The 12,187-nt window shown below is 34.5% G+C and overlaps 1 protein-coding gene across 7 annotated transcripts in view; it reads left to right on the forward strand.

The window, feature by feature from the left end:
• The window catches only part of GALNT13 (polypeptide N-acetylgalactosaminyltransferase 13), a 590,308-nt gene that overhangs the window by 530,424 nt on the left and 47,697 nt on the right, over nt 1-12,187 (forward strand). For all 7 annotated transcript variants that reach the window (XM_031651262.1, XM_031651267.1, XM_031651266.1 and 4 more), the window contains one exon: nt 1,759-1,898. In XM_031651262.1, the coding sequence (XP_031507122.1) occupies nt 1,759-1,898 (140 nt within the window). The remainder of the gene's footprint in view (nt 1-1,758; nt 1,899-12,187) is intronic.

Here is a 12,187-nt window from a genome sequence, read left to right on the forward strand (position 1 = left end):
CTGTCCCTTTTTTAAATACCCAAGATCTAATTTTAAGTAGTTGGGGAGAAGTCAAAAGAGTAATATGTCATTACGTGAAAATTATGTGAAATTCATATTTCACTGTCCATAAATAAAGTTTTATTGGAAAACACATGCACAAAGAAACCCTTCTAGGAAGATATTACAGAGCCAGAACTACCAAATCTTAACATGATGAAAAAGGGAGGATGTTGATATTAAATAAGCCACCTCAATTAAATCCACCCACCTCAAAAATGAAGACAGAACAGTAAAATTGACTGTTAAATTAAGTTCTCTGAAGATACAGTGTTTCGCCTCCCCACCAGGCACAATGACATCTCTTTATGTGATTTTGAGGACTATGTATTCAATTATTTCAACTGCAATAATACTTAACATAATGAGAAATTCTTCTGGTGATTTACTTTGTAAATACTAAATTGTTTTGAGCCTCTTATTTTGAAGGTTGCATTCCTGATTGGAAGTTCTGAATAGAATTATTTTGAAAGCAAATATTTATCTGTTTAAAAACCCCAAAGACCTTGTTTTCTATCCAAACACCAGCTAGGAAAATCAATATTTTCTCTTGGAAGGAAATGGTTTGGCTGCTTCAGGATCAGAATGCTTTCTAATAATACTATGGCGTTTAATTTTGAAAAAAACAAAAATCCTGAAAAGACAAGGGGGTTGGAACTAGTGAGTGATGAGTTTTGAGAGCATTGCTGCTTTGGAAAATAGTGTCTTGGTAATGGCATTAGTTACAGACATTTAGATTGTCTAAACACTTGGTCCTATTTTACAGAACAGCTGATTGGCTTTGTTACTTGGTTGGGATAGAATATCCTAAATACTAGGCCATTTTGTGCCAGCATGTTGCATAGTGGCCTTAAAGAAAAGAGTTAAACATTGAAATATTTTCAGAATAATCTAAGAAATAATTGCTGTATTGTCACAGTTATTAGTTATTTCAATCAAATGCCAGTTTTAATATAAGGAGCAAATCAAGTTGTCATATGTTTTTATATAAAAACTAGTAGCATTATTATTTCTCAACTAGAAAACATTCTTTTATGATTTTCAGTGGAAATATTCATTTAAATGTCAAATATTCTATTATGTGAAATAAAATTAATCATTTTTCATATATACATGTGAATATATTTCTGTTCATTTGTTTTTTAGTTTCTTTACACTTACATGTTTACTAACTTTTCAAGGACTGGGGTAGCTTAGAATAACTCAATAAATCAATAAAAACATAAGTTTAAGGTAACTAGATAGAAGTTCAAGAAAAAGAATACATGTGCAGTCTATTATGTGAATATTTTATATAAATTTCTCATAAAATCTACAGGTGGTGAATAAGTGACTCTAGGGAAAGTATAAATATTAACAAAAACATTGGAGCTACTAGAATTTTTTATTAAGGAAAAACAGACATATTACACAGTTCAGTTAAGCTTTATGAGATACTAAATACCAATTTACATTTAGTTAATTATTCAATCTAAGTAGTACAAGTACTTCGTGATAAATATTTGCATTTGAAAAGTCATAACCAATGGGAGAAGTGTTATTTATATCTATTTAATGTACTAATTCTATGGTAGTAACAATCCAGTGTAGTAGCAGCTGCATATGCAATTGAATTTGCTGGAATTATAAAGAAAAAAACTGAGAGCAAAGTAAATGGAGTAAAACAGTACTAAAACAAAAATAGCACAAACTGATTTGTGTTTCTCTGAAAAATTCCAGGTGTTGTCAAAGTGGATTATGGAGATGTGTCAGTCAGAAAAACACTAAGAGAAAATCTGAAGTGTAAGCCCTTTTCTTGGTACCTAGAAAACATCTATCCGGACTCCCAGATCCCAAGACGTTATTACTCACTTGGTGAGGTATGAATTATTTATTTTTGTTAAGTTATAAATATATTTTGCAAATGGAGCAATTTCTAAGGAGCTCAGTATTTTTTATGTTATGAAAATGCTGTAAGGGATTTTTAATTAGATCTATTTTAAATAACTTCTCATATTTCAAGGACCATAAAGTCTTCATCGTAAGGAATCATAAAAATGAGCAGAAATTTTAAGATTGAACAAAAAAAATTTTTTTGTTCCAACAGTACTAAAACTTTTGGTCATTTACACTCTTAAAATTTACTGTGTACTCCAAACACCTTTTGTTCATGTGGGTTTACAACTATGATTAATATTTACTGTATTTAAATTAAAATTGAGAACTTTAAAACCCATTTTTTTACTAAACATTATGTAATAAGCAATTACATGTTAATGTAAATAACATATTTTTGAAAAGTAAATATTTTTTTTCCAAGAAAATCAAGTAATTATAAGAGACTACCATTGATTATATTTTTGTAAATTGCATTAGTGTCTGTCTTAATAGAAGATAGCTGGATTGTCATATGTGCTTCAGTATTCAATCTACTGCAGTACAAGGCAGTCTATTACAATAGCCTCTAGAAAACTCTTGTACACTCAGGAGAATGGGAAAGTGAAAACTGAAAGTAATATCTTGGTAGTATAACAAAAGTGGTATTGACTTTTTAGACACTCTGAGAACCATTGATCTACACCATTCTTTTCTACATATCTATTTTATCTCAAAATACAAAAGTGACTTCATTATAGCTATACAAACATGTATATAATGTATGTATAATATATTTGTAATATATTCATACATACAGATATATATATAATACTGCATTCATCTCATAGATTGATTATATATATTTCTATATATCATATATATATATATCTCAACTGATCAAAATAAGAATTATATTTCCTTTATGAATTATATCCTCCATATGGATATTTTCCACTTAATAGGAATCAAAGCTACTTTAATATTGGTTGTGATTAAAGCATTTCAAGAGCAATAAATAGGTGGGGCGCAGTGGCTCTCGCCTGTAATCCCAGCACGTTGGGAGGTCAAGATAGGCGGATCACGAGGTCAGGAGATCGAGACCATCCTGGATAACACGGTGAAACCCCGTCTCTACTAAAAATACAAAAAAAAAAAAAAATTAGCCGGGCGTGGTGGCAGGTGCATGTAGTCCCAGCTAGTCAAGAGGCTGAGGCAGGAGAATGGTGTGAACCCGGGAGGTGGAGCTTGCAGTGAGCTGAGAGCGCGCCACTGCACTCCAGCCTGGGCGACAGCGAGATTCCATCTAAAAAAAGAAAAGCAATAAATAATGCACTTCGGAAATAATTATCAAGTAAGCATGTTCTTAGATTTAAAATTCCATTGTTGTAGGTCATAATGGTAGACTAACTGAAAATTTATATGGCTCAATCTAATACTTTTTTGGGTCATCTGCCTTAATGCTCTCTAACTTTATAAACATACCTTACTTACAGTTAACTAGAAAAAAGTAAAGAAAAAATGTATTTGAGGTGACTGGAGCCCTAGCTGAATCGTTTTTAATGACTGATTTATGTGCCATCTTCATGCCCTATTGTCCAAGTCTCCACTTCCTTATTAGCCATGTAAATATCTCTCCATAGAGCTTGATTTACATATATTTAACTTTAATCTGAATAATGTAGTGAAAAATTTCATGTGTAATAACATTGATGTTACCACTTTCTAAGTGTATGACTTTAGACTAGTCACTTAGTCCTGTGCCTCAAAGTATTTTTTTTTTTTTATTGGAGAAGGGGTATTATTGCTATCATTTTCAAATATGTAACATCCTCATGTTGGCACTGATCTCACAGGGATTTATATTTAATGCAGAAAACATATGACAGTGCTTTTTAAAATAGAACAGTCCTTGCATGTTAGTTATTATAAACCACTGAAGATCTCTGATAAATATGTAATATCCTTATCACTTTATTGAAAATTTGTTTGAACGTTGATGAACCTGACTGTATCCTCAGAAGAAAGGAAGTTTTATATTCTTATTATAAAATGTTTCTTTCACTGTCGCCAATGGACCCAAATCATTAGTAAACATCGATTTCTTTTTCTAAAAGGAGGAATGACCAAGGGCTGTAACAGGACAGAAATGAGCAAAGAAGAGTTTTGGAAATTCTCTGGGGCCACCAAGGTGACTCTTGAGAAAAACTCAGGGCTCTGTAACAGAACTAGATGTTTACTTCCAAGTTAAAAATCCAATTTTATGCTGTCCTGCACTACATCAAGGAAACCTAATTCACTTTCTAAATTGTAAAAATAAAATACAGTGTGGGCAAATTCCTTTGTACAAAGTACTAATTTACAATTAGTTATCTTCTACAATGGATCAGGTGACCATATTTTAATCTGTAGAAATACTTTATGATAAGATTTTAAAGAGAGGAATTGAGCCTTTCGTAGTATCTAAAAGAGGCAGTATGGTGTATTGAAAACATTCTAGCCCCTGAAGCCAAGAATAGGAGGGTTCAAATCCTAGCCTTACAGCTTTCATTTTGAGTGATGTTAAGTATCCTCTCTACTACATCTGTCAACAGAATAAAGATAATAATACTGGGTTATAGTGATGACTGAAGACATAAAACATATAACACAATGCCTAGCAAGAAAAGTAGCACACCGGTAGTTACAGTTACAATTATTATAGCTACCATTTATTGATTTCCTATGCCAACAGTTATTCTAGGTGCTTTAGATGAATTACATAAAAATTAGAACAACTTTCATGACTTAGGTTTTATTATTGCAGGATTAATAAGGAAACTGACACACAGAAAGTTTATGTGCTTGGCCTATAGGTCACACAGCTAGTTAACTATTGAAGTTAGGAAAAATTACATGCTAGTCCAACACTAAGGCTCACTTTTTCTTATAACTAGAAGAAGAAATAGATGATTTTATTATATTTTAATCATTCAAAATGTTTTTATTAAATAAGAGCATGAAGCTGAGTGTGTTGGCATGTGCCTGTGGTCCCAGCTAGTCAGGTGGCTGAGGCAGTAGTATGACTTGAGCCCAGGAGTTCAAGACCAGCTGGGTAACATAGTGAGAGCCCATCTCTATTTAATACAAATAAAAAAAGAACTTGAGCTATGTCTTAGTCCCTTAGGGCTGCTATACCAAAATGCCTTAGATTGGGTAATTTATAAATAATTTATTTCTCACAGTTCTGGAGATTAGGAAGTCCAAGGTGCCGGCCAATTTAGTGTCTGGGAAAGGCTGGCTGCTTCCAGGATGGTACATTGTCACTAAGTCCTCATATGGAAAAAGAGGCAAATGATATATCATCACATGGACAAGGGGCAAGACAGCTCGCTTCAACCTCTTTTATAAGGGCACTAATTCTATTCATAAGGATGAAGCCATCATGACTTAAACACTTTCCAAAAGGCTCCACCTCTTGAATCTTATGATTCATAGTTAGACATGTTATCTCTTGGGCCACCATTCCTCTTGGCCCCGCCTCTTAATACCACTACAATGGGGATTAGATTTCAACATGAATTTTGGATAAATGCATTCAGACCATATCAAACTAAACCTTTTGTTATATGTTGACAATGCAACGTCAAATAAGGAAAGACCTTTACTCTTCAGCCTTTCTACCAAAATACGGATGCGGAGGTGGGTAGGGCAAGAGAGAATCAAACAGGTAAAGAAATTCAGTAGAAGTAAAAGATGCCCTGCATGAGTTACATGATATGCTGTAACAGCTGTTTAAAAAACCTGATACATTTAAAAGATACAGTAAGTTCTGTGCTTTCTGAAGTATTAATGTACTGTAGTTTTCCACTTTAAAACTAGCCTTAAAGAAATGCAATCCAGCATCTGTTTCCATGGAAACAGAAGGACAAATTCACCAAGCACTACCTCCTAATTCAATTTTGCGTGGCCATGTATGCATAATTTAAGATGGACATTTTGATAATGAGTTAGAGTTGAACTGTTAATGAACAACAGTCATTTACTAAAGCTTTTTCCTTCTTACTGCCTGTTATTAACCTTTATTGGAAGAATGTAAAAAGATATTTTTCCTTATGTATAAGGCACTTTCTCTTAAATAATTAGAGTCCCAAAGCAATATCAAGTGTTCAAGCTACTTGTCATCAAAACAAGAACAATATTTCTTTGCAGTATATTCATTTGTACTTCTCACTGAATTTGAAATGAAATTGTGTGGCTTTAACAATTCATTTATTTTTCACTTCAATGTTTCTCAAAGTCTATTTAATATTGCTGTGTATTGGTGAATATAAATGTTTCCTTGTCAATTTCTTTTTATAACTTTCCTTGCTGTGTTGGAATATATAGAGGCAAATATGGTATTCAGTTTCTCCATTATATACCATCACCAAAGTCAATAGTTATTGATATCAGATATCTGTATCTTAATTTATTTTATGTTGCATCTTACTCAAGTAATTGAAATATTGCTTTATCCAGCCCACGAATTACATGCAGTTTCCAATGGGAAGTTAAAAGCTGTGCAATTGCTTTGAACTAAAACCTTTAAGTAAGTTAATGAAGCATGTGTCTTTTAGACTCAGTAAGCAGATCATAATGGAATACGGAAGTTGAGCTCTTTGCAGCATTAAATTCTCTCTTAACTAGCCCTGAAGCTTATGTAGATTTAACAGGCTGGGTTCTGATCTTGTAAATGTAAGTGTAAGACTGAAAGAAATGGCATTCTAAAATAGAATGTCTCAGCCCAAATTTTTGGGTTATGACAGGCTTTCTGAAAAAAAAAAAATACATTGTGAACTAAAATTGAACACAATCTGAGGGCAAATGAAGGAGATGAGGATTTCAGGAGCCAAGTGACAACTCTTGGTGCTTAAAATTTGCATTTGCATGTTGCTTTGAAGATGTTTTGACATTAGTGTATGCATTTTGTATTGTGTACTTGACCTCAGGATTTCTTTTTCCTCTTGTATCCTTTAGCCATAGTAAGTAGTTAAAGTTCTTGCATATATTGTTATTGTATTCCTTAAATATTGCTGAAGGGCAAATTTAAGTAATGAAAAATAGACATCCATGAAGCTGCTAGGCTGCAGAGATTAAGGGTAAAATCAGTTACTGCCAAATGCAGAAGCTAAAACGCTTAAAAGTTTACCCTTTCTGTTGGTAATCAGATCTATTTATAGATTCACAGTCTTCTTGGCCTTTTAATAGGATGACCAGCAAGAAAGCTTTATTTTAGGTGACTTACATAAATGTGGACATTTTTCTGTTCATTTTGTATCCAAAATTCTTGGGGACTCAGTAGCTAATTTTTATCACAGGATTTCTGAATATGTGTATGTATAGGGAGAATATGTCACCCTTTATTGGATGGCTACCTTAAAGTATGTTGGGCTAGGTAACTCACCTGTGAACAAAGCATGCTATTTTTACTACCTGAAAATACTGTATTTTTTTAACTTCATATTTCTAATAAACTAAAATTCATTCTAATTTTATTACTTAAATGTGTATTGGCACAAACAGCTACAACAAACCATATGCCAGTTTGTCATTTACTGAATTCTCTCAGGATTTTGGTTGTCGCTGTTTTTGTTACCAACCAAATAAATTAAATTGTTTATTTTTCTATGTTCTTTACTTTTGGGGGAAAGGGATTTCAGGTATCAGATAATAATAATTTTTAAATCTCAGTCATTAATCAAGGACCTTCTAAATCCAGGTCTGCATAAGTGAAGTCAACTTGAATTGTTTCAATATACAGATTTTGTTCTCATCTTTCTGATTTATTCACAATTAGACTAAATAGAAAATATACTTTAAATGCATATCCACAAGAGCAATCATATTATGGAAATATTAACATTAAGCTGTGGAATTCACTGCAACTGTGCTTATTTCCATATTTACAAAGAAAAGAGAAATGAGGTTAACATTTGTAAAATAATGATAAAAAGTAACAACGTGCAATTGAAGAATAAGCATTTGTTGGGGTAATTAAAGTAAAATAATGCTAGTTTGACAGTCTTTAAAATGGATTTAAAAGAGTTTTTAAAATGCAAAGATTGGTGGCGGGGGCGTGGGGAGTATGTATCTCTCTTTTAGAAATGGAGTTCTCATTGCTACTTGCTTTTACATTCCAGCAGAGGGAGCAAAAGCTAATGAACAAATTATATAAGTGGTGAGAACATTACCAATGATGCTGCAATGCACAGAAACATTTAGAAAGTCTTGCTGATTTCAAATATCAAAACACAAGTGGGAAAAGTGCCCTCAAGTTTATGTCAGTAAGAATTGTTTTCAAGCAACAAAAGATTATGTGTAAACACAGAAATCTCAAAGCAGACAGCCAATTAAAGTTAAAACTATCTTGGCCTTGTGCCATACATTCAAAGCTCTACCATAACATAAAGAATGAGTCAAAAGAGTTTACCAGATCTTAGAGCTACCAGTGTACTCTACTATTTTGATTCAAGTTCTAGAACAGACTTTGTAAAGAATTTTTAATAAAGTTCTTTAGTTGTTGGTTGCTTGGATTTTTCTCAGGATTAATGACATTACCAAGCCATTGTTACTGTCAGGTAATATGGTACCAGCGCCAGAATTGCATCTTTTCTGAAATTTCACTTCCTCCCTTGAACAACATTCTTTGTGAGTATATATTTGAGGTCTCAAGGTGTTCTTAGAAAAGTTCTGATTTTAAAATTATACATGATCATCCTAAATTTGATTATCCTTTACATCTCAAAAGATGAGATGCATAGTTTCAACTCTCCCATATGCTAGTATTGATATACATTAAGAATTGCTTGCTGAGAATCGTTAGAAAACACCAGTGACCATTTTTGTATTTTGAAGACAATACAGCAGATGCCTACAGGGTTGGGCTCGCTCACTTGAGAACAATCTATGTGCTTCTATCTGCCCTGTAGGTGTGCATGGCTTTAAAAAAATCTGAATGTTATAGGCCTAGTAGTGATAAAAACCTTTCAGATTTTAGGCTGGGCATGGTGGCTTACGCCTGTAACCCAGCGCTTTGGGAGGCCGAGGCAGGCAGATCACTTGAGGTCAGGAGTTTAGACAGCTTGGCCAGCATGGTAAAACCCCATCTCTACCATAAATACAAAACTTAGCCAGTCGTAATGTAATTCCATGCCTGTAGTCCCAGCTACTTGAGAGGCTGAGGCATGAAAAATCACTTGAACCTGGGAGTTGGAGGTTGCAGTGAGCCGAGATCACACTACTGCACTCCAGCCTGGGTGATAGAGCTAGACTCCGTCTCAAAAAAGGAAAAACAAAGAAAAACCTTTCAGATATTGTCTCTATCCCAGGTGATATGTCCCTCTTATTTGTTTAAGATGGCAGTTGATATCCTGATTTCCTGACACTCTGTCCTCCACACTGCTAATCTCTCAGGTTACGCTGGACGTAGACAGAAATTATTTGCCTGACCTCAGCTCGTCAGGCTGGCACTAAGCATAAAGAATATTTTGTTTTTAGGCTTTTTGACCTGGTCCCCCAGGCCTAATTCCAGGCTGCCTTTGTGTATCTTGTTTCATATGTCTTCACCAGTTGTCTAGATAACCTCTAGTTAGCTCTGTTCAAGCAGAACTGAGTCCTCCCTTGCTCCTTCCAGGCCTCCTTTCTAAAAAGCACTGCCTGCCTGTCTGGAAGTCAGGACTGGAAATTCCCAGACTCAATAGAATACCTTTACATTCCTTGTTTTGGCAAATTAGTTAACCTCTCTGTATCTTAATATTTTTGTTTGTAAAATGGGAGTAATAGGTTGGCACATACAATTCAAATAGTTTCTTATTTATATTATTATTATCATCATCATAGTGGAGGTGGTAGTGGTTGTCTCTCTTTTCTCCCTGTGGCAGGTTTCCTAAACCATTGACTCCTGTATATTGCTATTCTCCCAGATTCTACATCCAGCCAGACTTGACTTCAGTTCCTATTTTGTATCCACTTAGCACCTGCTGTATTCTGAAGGACAAGTAATATTACACATCCACAAACTACAAAACCACATTGAATGTGGAGTAGTTAGAATGTGCCAGAAATAGGATAGGCTTCTTTTCATGCAGTCCCCAAGAGAAGTCTATTCTGGAATTCTGGGAAAATTGGTGGTAGCAATGACATAGTGTGTGAATCTCTGAATTTTCCCATTAAAACGGAAAAGAACAACTAGGACAGCAAAACTTAAAAAAATGATGAACAATTTTGACAACAAAATTAGGTGGCAAAGTGTTCTCACAAATTCTCAAATATGAGCTGACATTGTCATGACCCAGATGATACTACAATTTTTGCAGGAGACAACAGAGGAAAGCAATGAGGTATCTGATGGAAATGAGGTCAGGATAACACCCAATTTTCTAAGAGATACTCATGAGAAATTGTTTCAGGCCAATTGGATAATAGTAGCTGAAAATGGGAGAAGTACCTTGCAGGTGAGCAAAAAAACTCCTCTCTAATATCTGAAGGGTCGGAACAGTGTGCAGTCTGTGAATTCTTGAAACTCACTAGCCGAAGCTCCTTCTCAGAAGGCACTTCAGAGAATAAAGCCCAACTAGAGTGTGAGGAAAAGGAAATGAATGGTTCAGATTAAAATGGATGAGGTAAATGGGGTCAGGAGGTCTCAAGAAATAGAAGGGTAATTTTTTCGACACTTCAAAAAATACAGGAAAAGGTGTTCTATATTTGTGAAATTAGAAATGGTCTTTTGATCAACCCTTTCCCCATAAAAGACTAGGAAAATTGGTCTTATGCAGAAAAGGAAAGAAGGAAGGAAGAAAAACAGGAAGAGGAACTAGAAGAGCATGACTAATGTAAGAAAAAGATAGAAGTAGAGTAGTATCTCTGCAAACAATGCAAGCACACCAATGCTTTATGCTCATAAGACAGAGGAAAAATGTAATCTAATATTTCAAAAGATGCTAAAATAAATGCTCTAAATGATAGAATATAGAAAAGAACAACATAAATCAAATTTAGAAAAACTGAAATGAGGGACTAGAATGCAGGAAAGAATTAGAAATCAAAGACTAAATGATTTCAGAAATGAACATCAAACTTGTAAGAACACATGAGTGAATAATACCCAGAGAGTATGCGATACGAATTTTAGAAAAGAAAAAGGAGCCACTAAAAAAAATAAAAATTGGAAACTAAATTGTTCAATTGAAAGTGACACACATAGAAGATAAGCAACAAGACCCAAAATAATAGGATTTCCTAAACAAAAACCAATGAAATAAAATGAACATTAGTAACTATAGGCCAGGTGCAGTGGCTCACACCTGAAATCCCAGCACTTTGGGAGGATGAGGCTGGTGGATTACCTGAGGTCAGGAGTTTGAGACCAGCCTGACCAATATGGTGTAACTCCATCTCTTCTAAAAATAAAAATAATAAATGAAAATTGGCCAGGTGTGATAGTGGGCACCTGTAATCCCAGCTACCTGGGAATCTGAGGCAGAAAAATTGCCACCACTGCACTCCAGCCTGGGCGACAGAGTGAGATTCTGTCTCGAAAAATAAAATAATAACTATAATTCCGGGAAACTTTCCTGAAAATAAAATTGAAATGATATTGTGAAAAGGAGCACTACATCCCTGCGAGAGTGATCCTTAATGAGTAATGTCAAGATATATTTTAGTAAATCTCCCAAACTTGAAAGATAAAAAAATCAGTTTGATTTCCAGGGAAATAGATACTTGTAAGAATTAATGGGGGAAAAACCCAGATTGTAATCAGAGTTTCCAAAGGAATCCTTTACTCTGGAAGTAAATGGAGTAACATTGAAAAGGTATTCAAGTTTGGTGAGCCATGGACTTTAGACCTATCAAAGTGATTTTCAAGTATAGCAGCCACAGATATAATTATCAACATGCAAGAACTCAAGACTGTCATTCCTGGTAAATAGAAATAGCATTTGCCCACTTGTTCAGGCCCAAAGCTTGACATATTTCTTGATGTCTTTGTGTCATAACTACATTCAATTCAATGGAAAGTTCCAATGGCTGTACCTTCAAAATATATCTGAAATTGGGCCTTCCACCCGCGTTGTTGGTCTCTTAATCAACCATCCTTTCTTGCTGGCATGACTACAGTGGCCTTCTTCCTTGTTTCTCTGCTTCCAATCTTTCCTCCCTCTAATCTGCTCTCTGCACAACAGCCACAATAAGCTATTATGCCATGCCTATGCTAAAAATCTCATGATTCCTTACTATTACTTAGTCTGGAATACCTCTCTAACCTGGCCCTTGC

This window comes from Papio anubis, chromosome 10 (assembly GCF_008728515.1).
Source record: "Papio anubis isolate 15944 chromosome 10, Panubis1.0, whole genome shotgun sequence".
NCBI classification, from domain to species: domain Eukaryota; kingdom Metazoa; phylum Chordata; class Mammalia; order Primates; family Cercopithecidae; genus Papio; species Papio anubis.